Source organism: Camelus bactrianus, chromosome 35 (assembly GCF_048773025.1).
Source record: "Camelus bactrianus isolate YW-2024 breed Bactrian camel chromosome 35, ASM4877302v1, whole genome shotgun sequence".
Classification (NCBI taxonomy): domain Eukaryota; kingdom Metazoa; phylum Chordata; class Mammalia; order Artiodactyla; family Camelidae; genus Camelus; species Camelus bactrianus.
In genome coordinates, this window is record NC_133573.1 from 8,176,698 (window position 1) to 8,194,550 (window position 17,853).

The 17,853-nt window shown below is 46.4% G+C and overlaps 1 protein-coding gene across 11 annotated transcripts in view; it reads left to right on the forward strand.

The window, feature by feature from the left end:
• Positions 1–486: 486 nt before the first annotated feature.
• Positions 487–17,853, forward strand: part of MKX (mohawk homeobox) — a 63,622-nt gene continuing 46,255 nt past the window's right edge. Inside the window, exons 1-5 of one of the 11 annotated variants that reach the window (XM_074358102.1) lie at positions 487–2,299; positions 4,501–4,767; positions 6,424–6,583; positions 13,999–14,152; positions 14,618–14,953. In XM_074358102.1, coding sequence (XP_074214203.1) covers positions 4,580–4,767; positions 6,424–6,583; positions 13,999–14,152; positions 14,618–14,953 — 838 coding nt within the window. In that variant the 5' untranslated portion in view covers positions 487–2,299; positions 4,501–4,579. Of the gene's footprint in view, positions 2,300–2,457; positions 2,587–2,691; positions 3,190–3,281; positions 3,547–3,912; positions 4,004–4,092; positions 4,301–4,500; positions 4,768–6,423; positions 6,584–13,998; positions 14,153–14,617; positions 14,954–17,853 lie in introns of those variants that run through there. The other 10 variants (XM_074358103.1, XM_074358092.1, XM_074358100.1 and 7 more) reach the window with 10 other exon arrangements.

Consider the following 17,853-nt stretch of genomic DNA (forward strand, 5'->3'; position numbering starts at 1 on the left):
AGAAGCTGAGTGAAATTCTTTTCAGAAAAAGATGAAATTTAAAATAATGATAAATGCATCTGTATTTTGGATTAAAACGATGAAATTTCCCTCTTGTATTGAGGGTGACACTTGCAAAAATAAAATTCTTGTCTATCACACAATACGTGCCCACTTGTATATTAGAGAAGGATTCTCCACACTATTTCATTTTAAAATGGACCCTCCAGTGTTTCATTTTTTAATGAATTTTAATTATTAAGCCATAGTCTAAAAGAATTACCATGTATTGATTTTTCAGTGACTTAATTTGAGACTGAGGCATATGTTATTCCTATAACAAATAAACACTTTGCAGAAATATCTTTTGCTGTATGAGATTTTTAATGATCTTACATGCAAATACATCTTAAATCAAAGTCCTCAAAAGGCTTTTAAAATGGAGTAAATACAGTTAAGTATAAAACAACAAAATTCATATGTCCTCTATTAGCCTGTAAACTACAGCAAACAGCTGGGTAAGCAGAAGAATACTGTGAAATAGCAAGCAATTGCATACATGCTGGGTGCTTTACTCAGCACAGCTGACTTTAAAAGATAAGTCAGAGGGGGCGTGTTTCAGTTGATTTCATTATAATGTCTGGTGACCACCATCAGTCATAGAGACCTTAGAAGAGAACCACTTTTTCTTCCTATGGGTTACCAATTAGATCTGCTTTTGTTAGAAACTTTCTCGCTGCAAGTCTGTGGCTGAAATTTTATTATGTATCCCTGACTTTAAGTCCCCACAGAGAGGTCTGCACTGAATTCACCCTACAGAAGTTAAGTGCAGAGCCAAGGAAGGACAAGATGCGAGAGCCATAACCGCAAATTATCTGGTAGAAGAGAACCAAGGTCATCAGGAAAGGCGATCAAATGATAATATTTTATCTGCTGGATGCGCAAAAATGTAAACCTTCGTCCCTTTCTGCTTTAGATTGTGCCCTGGTGTACAGTAGCGTATATTGGGGGATAACATAATGGAAATTTTCAGGGTGGTAAGTGTTGGAAATAATACTTTAAGTGTGCATTTTAACCACTTCCAGGCCATATAAAAGGAAGAGGCTTAGGTGGGCCACGGCCCCAGGCTGGCCAGCCACCCTTAGAGGAGAAAAGAGCAAATGATGTCATAACTTTCAGGTTTGGGGGAAATTTACTTTCGCTCTTTTTAAAAACAAGAAAAAAGATGAAATGTGTTGCTGCTGCAGCGAGGCCAGGCGGCGACAACGCGGGCGGCTTGCTGCTCGGCGCCTTGAGGATCACCTAGGCTGCGAGAACCTCTGGGCTTCCAGTGGCACCTAAACCACAGCTGTCGTTACTCTCATATTTGGGGTGACGGTCGGAAGGCAAGTATCACCAGTAAGAGACTCTGATAGGATTCTCTCTCCTTGCACCGTGTCCCGGCTCGGGGTTCTTCCAAGTTCCATCCCCTATGCTCCAGGCAGCTCCTAGCCCTGCTCTCGCCGTCTCTTCCACACCTGGGTCACCGTGGGTTGGGCACCTGGGCTCGCCTCGCGCCCGCCTTGCCACCCTCCTCTCCAGCGCGGGCTCCGGAAGGTGACTGCGTGCCTGGCTTGGAGACTGCCAGGACCGCAGAAGTCCAATGACACTAGGAAAGAGACTTCTGGGGCGCAAGTATCTCCTGTCATACGCCCTCAGGCGTTAGGGGCACAAACCGAGCTCTCACTTCCCTCCAGCTAATCGCGAGGAAAATAAAGGGCGCGTCGCATGCCCTGTCCCGCCTAGCCACGCGTGGTGACATTTCCGGCGCTTGGACCAGCTATGACACCGGATTTGCACCGCAGCCGCTCAGCTCCCAGAGCCCGAGCCAGGCGCTACTTGCGCCTTCTCCGGTTTCTCCCCTAAGTGCGAAGGAAATCGCCCCTTTTGCTCCGCGCCTTGGAGACCGGAGGATCTGTGAGCCGGGCCCGGCCGGGGAGGACTCGGCGGGCCGGGGGCTCCCCGGCGGCGGCAGCTCCTCCGCGAGGGTTAACAGCCGTCCCCGCGGAGGCTTCCTCTCGCCGGCCCGGGAACGTGGATACCGCGCCCGCAGGATGTTCGCCGGCTGGGCCGGGCAGTCAGGAAACATGAGAAGGCCTCGATATTCCGGTTCCCGGGCCGCGCGCGCCCGTCTGGGTAAATAAAGCCGCGACGCCGGCGGTGGCGGCGGTGAGCGCACTGGAGCCCGCGCGGAGAACATGCGGCGGGGATGGGAGTGCGCCTAGCCTCGACGCGGGAGAGCCAGCTGCCCTGCCGCCGGCCGCCGGCCCCACCGCCCCAGGTACAGCCCGCGCGGGGCCGCGGGACGGCAGGCTCGCTTTGGCTCCCGAGCCGCCCTTTCCCTCTGCCCCGGGCGCCCGGCTCCCTGCCCCTCCCCCACCCCCCCGAGGTCCTTTGAGGACGCGCGCGGGGGTGGGGGGTGGGGCGGCCGAGGTTGGCCCGAGGGTCTGCGACGAGCCGGGAAGCCCACCTGGCCGCGCCTCCTTTGCTTAAAATTGTTCGCGGGCGTTGGGCAGGGCAGTTCCGCAGGGAGGGAGCTCCCCAAACAACAGTGTGGAGTGAATCTGGGTAAGTGGGGAGCGCGGGAGCCGAAAGGCGGCATTGGGGACCCCGCGCGGGCCCCCAGGGAGGGTTAGGAGCCGCGGTTCACACGCCCCTGGACCACCGGCGTCAGGACGCGGCTCTCGTACCTTCGCCGCCCCCTCCCTCCGCGCCTGCCGCCTGCACACCTGGACCGCGCCGGGGTCTCTGGTGGCGATCTCGGTGTGGGCTTGGGGACAGTGGGGAGGGTCTGCTGGGCAAACCTCGCGGCGCAGTGGCGAGGAAAAACACGCCGTTGTAATAGGAGGGCAGGGCAGAGGCGGGAACAGACAGTAGGGCTGGGGTGGGGACAGGCAGTGGCGCTGGGAACGGGCGTGCTTCACAAATAGAACAGCCTGAACGCAAGTCACTAAGCGCACTGATTTCAAAAGGAAAACGAGGGCTGCGAGCACGGACACTTGCTTTCACACTTACCGCCAAGGCTGTGTGCACACCCCAGACACGTACCTGTCTGCGCGGGAGGACTCAGTCCTATGGTACGCGGGACAGCAAGCAGAGGTCTGACTTCACCTCCTCACGAACACTGACGGGCGCCGTCGTTTAATTGCCGCGGTCACGGCCCTAAACGTCGTGAGTGGCCGCTGCTGTGGTGACCGGAGGGCGGGGCGGGGGCATTGGCGAGCGTGGGCACTCGGCTGGCGGAGGGTGTGTGTGTGTGTGTGTGTGTGTGTGTGTGTGTGTGTGTGTGTGTGTGTGTGTGTGTGTGTGTGTGTGTTGGGGGGTGGGCAGCCCTGGCCGCCGCAGTGCGGAGTGAGGGGCGCTCTCGTGAAGCGAGGGCGGCTCAGAAGCGCCGCGAGCTGTCCCCCCGGGAGCAAGGCGGGGAGATGGGGCGGGCTGGGGCGGCTGCGCGCCCCCGGGCGTAACCCGGCTGCTCGGCGGCCGCGCGGCCGGGCCCCTGACGCTCGCGCGCGGCGGGCAGAGGCTGAGGTGAGCTAGAGGCTTTCCCCGACAGTGGCCTCCGCAGGCCGGGCGGTGCGCGGCCCGCGATGTCTCCTTACGCTCCTGACACCTTTGCAGCTTCTGAAACGGTTCCCCGAGTCCCCGTAAGGGGTGGGTGTGGAAGGGCTCCGAGCTTGAGGCTCGCACCCGCTCTGCGGAAGACGACAGCACTGACAACGGGCTCCCGGGGGGCCCGGGTCTCCGGGACCTTTGCTTTGCCGGGACCCTGCGCATCCGGGAGCGGGCTGGGGGATGGTAGGAGAACTCGGGGGGAGGGGGAGAGTGTGGTGCGTTTGTTTCTGACGCCACTTAACTCTCTAGCTAGGGAGTCTGCTAACTTTCCCCGCCCTTGCCCCCACCCCAGGGACCGTAGCGGGGAAAAGGACGCAGGAGTTTCAGCCAAACCATCCAGGATCTAGAAAACATGCAAATCCCCGAAATCCCGGTACGGCCTGGGACTCATTAACTGGGGCTTGCGGATGCGGTTGTTCATATTACCCCCCAGTTTTCCTTTTCTTCCAACCCCGCCTTACGACCCGAGTGGGAGCGCTTTAGTCTTCTGTTGTGATTGAAGGACCACGCGCCGCCCCACACCTATCCTGCTCCGCTTTACGGAGTGTGCTTCTTCCAGAATAAAACCAACTCAGGAAGGCTCGTTTAGGAATTCCTTTCCTTTGCCTCCGCGGGTAAATTATTTCTGGTTGAGATTCCTTGGGGACCGGATCGCCGGGCAAGTAGGAGGGTGGGTACCTGTCCCGGGAGTGTTCGGGGCCGGTGACGGGGTAGCCAGGTATGGGGAGGTGGGGGTTCCCGCTTTGAGGTGCGGCGGCGCTGCGCCTCCCCTGGGCTCCGCAGCCCCGCGCCGCGGCCAAGTTCGGGGCTCAGGACGCGCAGGGGTGTGAGCACTCTCCTTAAGTAATGTGATGCATCTTCATCTTCTAGAACCCGAGCCCTGCGGAGCTCCCGGCGGCCCGGCCCCAAGGCGCTGCGGCCGCGCCGCGCGCCCCTGCCTGCCCGCACCATGAACACCATCGTCTTCAACAAGCTCAGCGGCGCCGTGCTTTTTGAAGACCGCGGCGCTCCGGAGCGGGAGCGGGGCGGCCGGCCCTACGGCGGCGTCCTGGACAATCCCCACGCCCGCCCCGAGGTGGGCATTCCGGACGGCCCGCCCCTCAAGGACAACCTGGGCCTGCGACACAGGAGGACCGGGTATGCGCACCCTCCTGGGGCCCCTGCCCGCCGCCGCCGGGAGGGGTGGGTGCGCTGAGCGGCGCCGGCGTGCGAGTGGCAACCGGGGCCCGCGGGTTAGGGGCCCGGCGTTCCCAGGGACGATAGATCTCTGCCTCCTGGTCTTGCGCATTCTCATTTTAAGGCATTAGTTGCTCAAAATATGGGTGGATCGATTCGTCAGGACAGCTCAAAAGAGGCTTTTTGGAAACTGAGGACACCGGAAACTGCCCTTTAGTCCTCCGATGCCTGGACCTCAGGGTGGTGATGTTGGGGGGGGGGCACCTGCCCCTCTCTGGACCGCGGGGAGCAGAAGCGCAGCTGCGGGCGAGGCAGAAAGGACTGAGGGGGATGCAGAGGCACAGGACAGGGACAAGAAGTCGGGGCTTCCCGGGTCAGGCTAGTCTTGTGCCACGACAGGGCCTTGCTTCGGCCAGGGTATTGGGAAGGTCAGCTCCCCGCAGGACGCCCCAGACGCGCGCGCGCCTCGGCGGGGCCCGCTGCGAGCCCGGAGGTGGGGTGCCGCGGGCCTGCCGGGCCGGGTTTCGGTTTAGCGGGCGGAGGGGGCTGTGGAAGGGGCGAGGGCTCGCTGGCCGCCAGCTGCTCCAGCCGCAGAAGCGCAGAGGCCGTCTGTAGCCCCGCCACGTCCCGCCGGCTCCCGAGCGCCCCGCGGGGGGAGGGGAGGGGCGGCCGTCCTGGCCGGCTCCACCTGGAAGATTGCATCAGCTGCTTGTTCTGCGGCGTTGCCGGTTAGTAAAATAGAGATTAGGTTTCGTCAAAATGTTACTACCAGTCCTCACGGATGGAATTGCATTTCAAAGTGTTTAGAGAGGCAAAGCCCCGGAGGCTGCGGCGCAGGCGCGCGAGCCTCCCCGAGTGGCGGGGCGTGCGGACGGCGGCGCGGCGACACCTCCCGGAGCCACTGGGGAGCGCAGCGCCCACCGGCCCGCTCGACTCTTCCTCCTTCGAATGTGCTTTTCCTGAGGTCTCTTTTCTTTACCCGATATGACAGGCCTTTTTGTACTTTTAAATTCCCTTTAATGCCATGAAAAGGCCCCTAGACTGTTTTTGTTTTTGTTTTTTAAGATTCTGCATCTTTCCTCCACACACCCAGGGCGGTGGGGTGGCCGTCATCTCTGGCTTTATTCCCGCCGTCCAGTGGGCCACATTTCCTTTCGCCACAGGCGACAGGAGTCCCGGAGCAGCAGGCAAGAGCCCCTGAAAGAACCTTCGAGAGCCGGCAGCAGCCTCTGCGCGAGGCCAGGGCCCCTCGAGGGCACGGTGCAGGCGGGCGACGGACGGTGACAGCCCTGCTGCGCGGATCTGTGGCTTAAATAAGTTTCCTTGAAATTATCTCAACCTCTAACCTCTGGCTTCAAGATGTCCCCCTTTTCGTTATATACCTAGCGGCTTTCACTGCCACGTGTCCTCCTGCGACACCCCGGCTATTTCAAAGGAGGGGTGCCAAGGAAAGGATACCCCCGCCCTGATACCGTGTGGCTCCCATCGCCGCCTCGCCTCGGGTCCGGGCGCGCGGGGCGGGGGCCGGCGCCAGGCGGCGGGCAGCCCCGGGGGTCCCGGCGGGCGGCACCCAGACGGCGCGGCTCACCGAGGCCCCATCCTCTCCCGGTGTCCCAGGGCCCGGCAGAACGGCGGGAAGGTGAGGCACAAGCGGCAGGCCCTACAAGACATGGCGCGGCCACTGAAGCAGTGGCTTTACAAGCACCGTGACAACCCGTACCCCACCAAGACGGAGAAGATACTCTTGGCGCTTGGCTCGCAGATGACGCTAGTGCAGGTAATCCCGGCGCAGCAAGCCCCCTGCCCGTCTGGTGGGGAGACCGAGGAGCGGGCTCACGAAGTGTGCAGATCTCCAGCTGCCGGCTGCTGGGGAGGGATGGGGGCGAGAGGCCGGTCCGGATGCTACGGCTTGTGCCCCTGAGGTTGATAAGGGGCTGGCACGGGGCCAGAGTTGTGTTGTGGGAAGAGATTCTGGGTTTCCTCCATCTCATCTAAGCTTGGTCCAGGAGGGTTTCTATGGTGTTTTGTTAAGGAGGGCAGTGAAAAGTCAAGTGCAGAATCATGAGAGTGTCTAGGAATCTGGACTCATGGACCATATACCGATGGCTACACGTGGGACTACTCCCACAGTGATTTTCACACTTGATTGTGCACCAGAATCGCCTGGAGGACTTGGTAAAACCCAATTTGCTGGGCCCCACCAGGAATCTGTGATTCAGTAGTCGGTCTTGGGTGGTGCTGATAATTTGAATTTCTGAAGAGTTCTTGAGGCCATGCTGAAGCTGCTGGCCCGGACCACACTTTTGACAAGCAGGCAGAAAGGCACCCCACATTAGGGCCCCATGTTAAAGGTCAAGTACAGGCTAACTTTCAAATTACCATTCCTGACAGACTCAGGGAGGGCTAGAAGGGGGTTTGGATTTATTTTTTTGGTTTGTGTTTGTTTTTTCCTTTTTAAATAAGAGGGACCTGAGCATTACTAGATGCCACAAAATTTTGCTGTTGGTATATTTCTACTGGGGTTAAGATGAGGCAGATTTCAAATGGTTGGGTGACTTTGTAAAATGCAGAGGAATAGAGTAAGTTTGTTGCCTCTCTAGTGAACAACACTACTTTACATTGGACGAGTTTTTTCCCTTCACAATCTTACTTGATATTCACAAAACTAGGTTGAGATAGGCTGTGTCATTCAGCATTTTGCCGGTGATGTAACCAAGGCAGGAGGAAGTTGTGTTAGTAGGGGTAGAGGTCGGCCTGGATACGTCATTGCAGATCAAATGCTCTTTCTCTCACACCAGTTTTCTTTCATGAATATAGCGACATGAGCTTTTATGCGTGCAAACAGTTCAGATTTATTCAGAAATAGGAGAAGGAGCTGAATGGTCTGAGAAGCCTGGGATGTTACCATAGTACTGCATCACTGCATTTGTGAAATTTTGGTCATTCCATTAAAATTATCGTAAGTGGGAACCCCAAAATAAAAGGGAATGTTTCACAATTTAATAACAAAAAAATTGCTTTCCAGAGTATTTAAGGTTGTCATTTTAGGAATTACTGGAAAGTTTGACAAAGCATGAAAATTGACTTGTATTCAGGCTTATTAAAGCTATAACATTCATTTATCTGCTAATTTTCAGTACAGTTGTAGAGAAAAACATCTGTTTTGCTTTATATTAACAGGCAATAGTATTAATAGTGATTTGCTGAAGCACTGGAGGGGAAAATTAGTGTTCTTGGCTTAATATCTGTTTTACATAAAACAATGAACTTTCAGTAATTTTCAAAACTAGTTTTTAAATAAATTATTCCAGTAAAAGAAACCTCGACTTATGCAAATAAATGCATATGTTCAGATTTCAAGCTGGTATGCTATTTATTTTGAAAAATACATTAATTTATAGAGCTATTTGAATATATTATTGAATATAGTGTCAGCAGTAAAACATTAGATTATTGATTGTATCCTTCCACATCCTTGCCATTCTTTCATATAGAAAGCCAAAAATGTTTATGACGTATTTAGGGCATTTTTAATTATGAAATGCATTATTTGTCATTAGCAGAGACATTTAAATTTTCATGTGCAGTAGTTTCTTTAAGCTGCAATACATGTAATTGTCATTTGTAATACAGAATAAAATTAGTTCTACCTGTAATGATAGTTCAAATACAAATAATTCTTTTTTGCACTAAGATCTTGGTAAGACTATTGCATTTTTCTAATTTACATGAAGTTTTTATTCGTGTAATGAAAACTTTTCCCATTACATTTTCTCTTACACTAGTCTTCAGTAAATAAACATGCACACACGTATGTAATTTTTAGAAGGGGCAAAGGTAATTATTTGTAATTATAAGTGATACCTGTTTAATGATTTCCACAATTTATAGTAAATGGAGTTGGTTTCTGGAACTTTAAAGTGATAAATGGGAAAAAATCAAAATGTATAGACTAACCAACTGTATGTATCATTCAGTTTGGATCCATTTATTCTCAATTAGGCATAGTGGAATGTCTAAGCAAGAAAATACATATTTATGAATGTAAGGAGTTTGTATATTAAACATCCAAAGCAAATTCTGACTCGATGGGAACCAAATAAATCATGTAAATACATTTTCACTTTTGGGCGAAAAATATCAAGCTGTGATCCGAATAAAGCTTTTGTGTCCTGTAAATAGACCCCTATTTCATGAGTCAGGTTCTCCCACTGAATGCATTTCTCCTGTAGAGTCAGGCTTCTTGAGAAGAGTGATCCTGTCTTAATTCATTTTCATCTTGCGGTTTCCCCCAGCCCAGTACTTTCCACGTAGTAAACTTCGTGCATGTTTGTAGACTGAATAGGTTCTAGTTGGGGAATACCACGTGACTTCCCGAAACATCTTTTTGAAAACTAGAGACTGTCTTGAAATCGGATTAAGATATTCTAGTTTTAAAATCCATCCCATTGTAGGGAATACACAGAGGGCAGATCGTTACCTTCAATGCTGTTTGCTAGTTCCACAGAACAAGCACAAGCATAAGTCACTTTATTATTTTCAGTTTATCTGGAAATACGTCATTTTTTATGTCTATAGACAGATATGGAGTGTTCCCCTTATTTCTGGCTCCAAACTCTGTTTTTTGTTTATTATAATGTCTCCCATCTCTGCTTCTCATGATTTATATTAATAAGCTGTCAGTATAATTGTTTTATTCCTTAACTGCAAGAATGTCTTACGTTTTGAGAATGTCTTTTACACCTAACATTTTCCTTTTGGTTGTGTGTCAAACTGTCGAACTTTTCCTAAGAAGCACTTTTGCCTTATTTTGCTACTCTTTGATTGATAAGGAAGGGTGTAAAACCTGGTCCGCATTCTCTATTAAGCCTAGAAACAAAATCTTGAAACTTTAGTGGAGGGAATATTTTTTTAGGACCACAAGTTACTTTTTCTGATAAATAGAAGCTCTAAGGACATCAATCAGCACCTACATTTTATTCACCCCTGAAAGATGGATCAGAAAGAAATACGCAACTTTCTTTTTTCCTACTCACTAGACTTGGCAACTTGTCTCAATTGGCTATAACTGTTTGCATTATTAGCTGACATCTTCCTGATAAGATAATAAGGATTTTTATACAATTTAACAGGAAGATGATTTGCATTTGTGTCTGTGTGTGTTTTGACTTTAACCAACCAAAATATTCCATTGTGCTTGGTTCCTCTGACTGACCAGTGTTCAAACTTTATAAAAATATAATCTCTACTCTCAAAATACAAAGAGCTTTATTGTGGACTAATATAAAGTGATACGTGATTGGGGTTTTGAATTATTGTGGGATATGGAGTTTACCTAGGGAATAGCTGCCTCTGAAGAAGTTTTTGAAAGAAGGGCAGATGGGGGCTGTCTCTGGTTTCAATATTTCCCATTGTTTATGTGTATTTATTTAAAATATATTTATATTTTTTCTGGATGATAAAAGTGAAATGTCTACTTGGGGTGATTTTTTTCATGATCACAATGCAGAGTGCAGAACAAGTGGAGTCTGAGGTTACATTTTAGTGATTGGATGTTAATGCTCCTTCCTCTTATAGTAGAAGTTTCAAATTCCTTAGATCCACCCGTGGAGCATTTGGTTAAATCTGCTGTGTTGCGTGATTTTTGCCCCCGTATGACGCCGCTCTTTCTTGTTTGGTGTTGAGCTCTTCTGCTGAGACAGGTGTACAGTTACCAACTGTACGGATTGTGGCTGTTGTTAACTATTGAACAAAAAGCTCAGATTGGTCCTTCTGCATTATTCCAAGTGTTAACACTACACGGCTTAGAAACGAGGTGTTCAACATTTCAGTTGAATAACCCAGAATAAGCTGTTAATTCTGTGTGTACAAAGGCAGACAGCTGGCAGCATATCCCGCTGGGTTCCCTCTAATGATTGCTCTGTCAATATGATGAAGTGAACACTTCTGTCAGAGTAGGATGAAAAGTACTTAGTTTTCTCTTCCAGCTTCTAGATATTTGGTTCTCTAAGCTTTCACTATAAAATACAGTGTTTTTAAAGCTCTGACTTAGATATTAAAATGCTGTTCCAGAACCTCTCCTTGGTAAGGAGGCCTGTTTTGTGTGAAATACCATTTCAAGAGAAAATGAATGGTAACCTTGAAGGAATCCATAGTAAGTTAAAGGTAGAAAATTTGAACTGGCATTTTGACCTTCACTGAAACAGATGGAGTTTGCGTTAATTCATCAGGAAAAAAAAAATCCCAAATAATGTATATTCAAACTTGTTCACCAACTAATGTCTACTGTTTGCACAACTTAACACAAGAAGATATTAAACACCCCAGACTGTCAGCCCTTAAGTTGTACTGTAAGTTTCTGGTAATAAAATACTGGCAGAGTAGATATATTAGTAAATTGGGTGCCAGTCAAACTTACGAAATCAGTTTAGAAATAGCCTATGTTAGATACCAGCAAACCTTTCTGGAAAATCTTCTAATGTATAATTAACATACGCTGGTAATAACTATGAGTATATAAAACATAAAGAAGGGTGTGATTCCCATGTATGAAATGCTAGTTAATCTCATCATGACATTTAAGGGTCCCTGTTTTTGTGTGTTAGTATTATAGTATATTCATGTTTTTTGAAATTGGAAGTCCATTGCATTTTAATAAAATAGGAAGAGTCCCATAAGAATCAAATTTTACACCATGGGATACTATGTGTCGATTGTATTAAGAGTTAAGGTCAGTTAAGATTTAAGATTAGTCTCTGAAGTTTATGATGTTTAGTAAATAAAGTAACAAAAAGGTTTCGGAGTTGGATTCTAATAAATGTGACATAGGCATAGGGGAAGTTGCAGGCTGTCCGCCGTGAGTGAGGAGAACAGAGAAGGACTTAGACACCCCAGTCTAATTGCTGGAGAGAGAGCAGTGGGCAACAGCAGAGGTGGGCTGGCCCCAGCCACAAAGAAGATGAGTTAAGGCTTGTAGGAAAGCACAGGCGATAGCCCCAGATCTTAGTTTTCAGAGTCAGCAAGGATGTTAAGAACCAGCAAATGCATTTTATAGATTAAAAGTTTGAAGTTCTGAAAAGTTGCGTGACTTACCTAAACTCACACAGCATGTATTTGGCAAATTCAGAACAGGAGACCACATCTCTTCCCATGATACCACAGTTTGAGGAGAAAGGGATGTGGATGAGGATTTACGACGTAATGTGATGAAATCGTCACGATTGAATTTGATGGTGGTTGTTAAAGATCCATTTAAGTGGACAGAATGGAAGATGGGGAAGTTCAAAAAAACTAATGCTCTAAAATGCCCAGTTAGTAGTAAGGATCATGTGAATGGACAGTTTGGCCGTGACTCGGGGAATCAAGGGAGGTTTGAGAAGAAATGGACCAGGTTTTTCATCCTTCCATAGTGTGGTTTCCCCCATGTATCACAGTTAATACTTAGTATGGCTTTCACTGCTGGTCCTCCTGTGTGTGCGGGGGACCAAGTTCACTCACTCCTGCCACTTACCACCATGGCTGAAGCACAAGAGCTACTCACTGTGTATTTGGTCACTAGTCCTGGAAGTTGTCTGTTTGTAGAGGTTTGAAGAGACTGAGAATTTGAAGTCAGACTAAACCATAGCATTAATAGCACAGCTTTGCAGAAAGACGGGGAGATAAAAACTGAGGTTTCTGGGATGTCGTGGTGAGACATGACACCATTGCACATAAATGTGAAAGGACAATTATCATTGCTTAAGACACAAAGAGAGGTAATAGTGAATATATCTGTTATATGTGATATAGTTTGTGTGTGTACAAACTGGAAAAGACGATTGTGTTTTACCCACGGGGACAAAAAGAAAAAATTACAGTTTTTTTTTTAAAGTAGTATCACCCACCACAGTTTCATTCAATAATTAAGGCTTGGGTAATATGCAAACATCGTGTATCTATAGTATAAATATAAAAAGAAAAGAAATTCTGTCACAAGCATGACCACACAAACCATCATAGTACTGCAGGGTCATGTTCTGGAACAAATTGAGCGAAAGATGTAATCCCCTTTCCACATTTCATCGTTTTAAAGGCAAATATTGGCCTTTTGGGTTTTAATATATATATTCTGACGGTAGCCTGACATTTAAAAAGGAATGTCTAGTACCATTTGAGCGCCTAGAAATCCAATAGCACCTTAAAAAGAGGCAAAAGCTGTGGAGCGACTCCTTTGTTTCGCAGTGTTCATGTCTTTGCCATCACCTATTCGGAAGCCCTTGACTTGAGCTTCAGGCTGGGTGCTGTTTGGCTTTTCTCTCCCTCGGCTTGTCTGCTCTCCCTCTGGTGGTTTTGCTAGCTCCTACGCCCTGAATCGCTGGAGGTTTCCAGAGTGCTCTCTTTGTTCTGCCTGTTCTCGCAGCTTCACCTCTCACCTCTGTGCATTCGACCCAAATTTGACCTTCTTCCCCCTTAAATTTCAGGCGCCAGCTCTATTTTCTTGCTGCACATCTCATCTGTGTGCTTTTCTAGTACCTCAAACTAAACATTCCCAAACCAAACCCATCATTTCACACTTAAACAGCTCTACTTTCTTTCTCAAAGTGGCACTGTCTTCTCTTGGTTGCACGAGTTTGAGAACTCAAGGTCCTCTCTAATCCTTCCCTCTTCCTCGCCCACTGCGGTGCCTCTGGAATCTGACTCACATGTGTTCCATGTCCTCTTTATTGGGAACACACTTTTCTACCCATTATCCCTGACGTAGTCCTTCAAAATCTAGCTTAAAGTCCTCATGACATCTTGAGTCAGCATATAAAGTAACCCCTCCTTCTATGGGACTCCTGTAACATTTTATTTTAATGCCTCTTAAGCCATTTATCACATTCTTTTCTATATTTGGGTCATTTGTACATGCTCCTACCTCCCTTACTAGACTGGAAACTTGATCGCGAAGCCCCTTAATATGTTTTTTTACTCCCAGAGTATAGTTAATGCTCAGTCTCTGTAGTAAGTGCTCAGCACGTTTGTTGATTGAATGAATGAATGATTGAATGAGCTATCTGTTTATTCATGAGTACTGAATGCTTAGTACCGTTATGTCCTGAGAATATTGAATGATCAGAGGCACTGAAAGAGGCTTAGGTCCTTTCTGGGAAAGTACTTGTAGGATGGGTCATTTTTTTATGTTGTGTTAATTGAAAAATAAAACTTCTTCAGGTGTCAAATTGGTTTGCTAATGCCAGACGTCGGCTTAAGAATACCGTTCGACAGCCAGATTTAAGCTGGGCCTTGAGGATAAAGTTGTACAACAAGTATGTTCAAGGAAACGCTGAGCGGCTCAGCGTGAGCAGTGATGACTCATGTTCCGAAGGTTGGTTGATATTTTTATTTTGCTTTCTTTGCTCTGCCTCGGTAATGAGACATTCGCCTCAACTGCTGTTTTTAAGGCTGATTCCATAAAACATGATGGTGCTGTAACGGTTCCTTTTTATTGCATGAGGTAACTTCACTTTTACAATACTATAAATGACCGACCGAATTACGGCGGTTTCCTCTTGTTCATAGATTTATCGTGTGTCAGAGTAACATTGTCTGTGAAGTTCAGTAAAATTAAAATACGAAGAGGAGAGATTACATAGATTCCTGCTCTCCTTTGCCTAAAAGTTAATCTTAAATATCAAAGATAATTTTATACACTTTAAATATTCTTCCTTATGTGTGTGTGTGTGTGTGTGTGTGTGTGTGTGTGTTTGTGTATTAGTGATGAAATGTTACAACTGTGTGGCGGGGGGAGAAGTATGTGTAAGTACTACCTGGTAATGTTTTTCCCCCTTAGATGGAGAAAATCCTCCACGAAACCACATGAATGAAGGGGGCTATAATAATCCTGTCCACCATCCTGTGATCAAAAGCGAGAGCTCAGTCATAAAAGCTGGAGTGAGGCCAGAGTCACGGGCCAACGAGGACTACGTTTCCCCCCCAAAATACAAGAGCAGCTTGTTGAACCGTTACCTTAACGACTCTTTGAGACATGTCATGGTCACAGACGCTGCCATCATGGGAAAGACGAGGCAAAGGAACCACTCGGGATCTTTTAGTTCCAACGAATTCGAGGAGGAATTGGTGTCTCCCTCATCGTCAGAAACTGAAGGCAACTTCGTCTATCGCACGGGTAAGTCTGTGCTTTTTGTGATAACCTTGTTGAAAATGGAATTGAAGCTGCAGCAGAGGGATTTCTTTCGACAGATGTCAAGGCATAATTTTTATTGCTTTTGCATCAGGTTATGCACATATTGCCCGTAATTCACTTTGAAAGCTTTCATTTTGTTCTTAATTGGCCAGTGTGCTTGTTGGTAGGTGATTGGTCTACTGGGAAGTTTTTATTCTTAATAATAATTCTTCTTAGTGATAAACATTATTCGAGGAGATATATATTGGCTTTATGAATAAGTTATCATGGAGGAATGTCCTGGATTATAACCAGCCACACAAATACTTTGTCCTCCATCTTTTCTCTTGAATTCTTTGGTTGCTAATACTGATGAGAAATGAACAAAAAATAGCATGGATGCCAAGGCGTTTGTGAGGGGAAAGTAGAGGTCTGGCTTAAATTGCTTTGAAAATTTTACTTTTGTTCCTGAAAAGCACAAACAGAGCTGATAAATAGTTTTGAAATTTTTACTTTTAGTCCAGAAACAATGAATCGATTTCTTCCTGTCCACAACTTGCAGATGGGAGTGGCAAGTTTGGTAAAATTTTCTATCTTGTCTTCAAGAGCGTTTGAGCAAGCTGCTTCAGAACAAAGGATTGTGTGTGTCCTCCATCTGGTGTAGGTAGGGTCCAGGTCCTGAAAATGCCACCCAGTGAGATTCAGAAATGTTGCCCCTGGAAGTAACTTCAGGAAGCGTGCAACCTGGCCACATTCTGTCACAGATAAGAAAGTCCAGGCCCAGAACACATGGCTAGTTACTCTTCTCCAGATCAGTGGTGTAGCTGGGCCTGCACAAGAGGTTGGAGGAGGGTGACAACTGCTAGAGTAGTTCTCTTATTATTACACATACTGCCACCAGTCGTCCACTGAATTGTTGTGATATACTAGGTTCTGTGCTAAGTTCTACTCAAGTACTACTACGTTGAGTCCCTGTCGTATCAAGGGGCTTGATATGTGAACAACAGAGCTTTATAAAGAAATTTAAAGTTGGTCTGTTTAATATATCCTTAGGATTATTTAGCCAGAAATCTGATTTGCAAGTGTCTACAAATGTATACGAGATACACCATCTATGAGGATTCAGGGGAAATCTCTATGCATTTTTAATGACTTAACCCATTTTCTGCTTTTATCTCCAACTCCAACAATGAAAACAACTCCAAACACTGAGAAATACATAGTCTTATGATAAGTTATGATTGGCTCTAGGAATAAGTAAAAGATGCAATCAAAGACTATTTAACCAGTAATGAAAAAGTTAAAACTATCTACTAATACCTAAATGATGTGGCCAGAACAGAACGTGGAAGCAATTCAGAGCTTTATGAATGTTTACTTTCAGAAAAAGGAAAATAAGTCATTTAAGTACAGATAATTGGAAAAAGAATAAATAGAAAACAAAAAAAGGTAAAATGGAAGGCTGAAAAATAGATAAATAAATCGAGTTGGCTCTTTGAAATCAGTAGTAAAAGAAACAAGCAAAAACTGACACAAATTAAAGTTGGAAATGAGAAAGAAGATACAGCAATCAATACATGGTTATTAAACAAAAATAGTTTTTAAATAATGAATAAATACTGTGCACAGTTGTTTTGGCAGTATGCTGTATGCACATGTGTGGGTGAAGCGACTTGCGATTATCCACACAAAGTAAGTGATAAATTCATAAGTTTTAAATGACCACTAATGCAGGAAACATTTAAGTTTTTAGCAAACTCAGTTCCCAAAATACATAACTTGATAGATTCATTGGATTTTTCTTTCAAACTTTGAAGAAATAATTCTTATGCTTTATACATTTTTCCGGAACATATCAAAACATGGGGAGTATCTTAATTTTTTAAACTGCAAATGTTACCCTGATCCCAAACCAGAGTAAGATAGCATAAAAGTCAAAAATTTTGTTTGTGATACTGATATAACTATGAAACAACATGGAAAATATTGATAATGTAATTAATGTTAAGTGGAAAAAAAATTTTAAATTGTGGAAACACTGAATATAATTATGACAAGTGTGTATAGACAAAAACAAGAAAGATAAAAACAATGAAAATTAAAATTTGATGAGGTGGAGTAATTGGAGGTCTGTTGGTTAAACATTTTTTCTCATAAATTTCTTTATGGCTCCCAGTAAAAACAAGGTCATGTGCGTATGCAGTTTACCCAGTGTGTTGGGTCTTCTGAAAATACATGATCTTTCCGAAGGTGACAAAATATAAAGTCGAAGGGGGACTAGGATGCCGGAATAGTTGCTGCTTTTCAACGTGAAAGAGCTTGGCCGTTTATTTTTATTAAAGCATTCCAAACACACTTGGTCCATGTTACGGACTATTCGTTTGCCAAGTTCTATTTTTAAATAAAAACCTGTTTTTCAGTTATGCAAGCGACGAGAAGGCAGCCTAGACACGTAACCTCCTGGGTTCTCCGTGCATGTGTAGACGCTTACAAAGAACAGAATGAAATTTTTGGTTTTGTGGATGGAGAATTAAGAAAGACCAGTCGGTCTCAGACTTCTAGTCTGCTAAGTTTCAGGCCAAAATAAGAAATGGCTGTGCTGTGTGGGAGCTGAGTGGTAATGCTGCTCGGATGTAGCTGGGCTACCACTCACGCAGAAGTAGTGGAACAGGGCATTTCACTACATGCTTTCCGAGCCACTGCTGTGGTTTACTCTGGCACACAGGCTTATTCTGAATTCCTTCAAGTCCTTCTGGTTATATCTTGCTTTCCTCACCAAAACAGAAATCTTCTAAGTCTACTATTAAACACCACTCCTCTCCCTCCCACCCTAGTTCTGTAGTAGTACAAAGATTTCATCTTTTAAATTCTTTTTCAGAAGAGATCACCTTTAAATACAATTT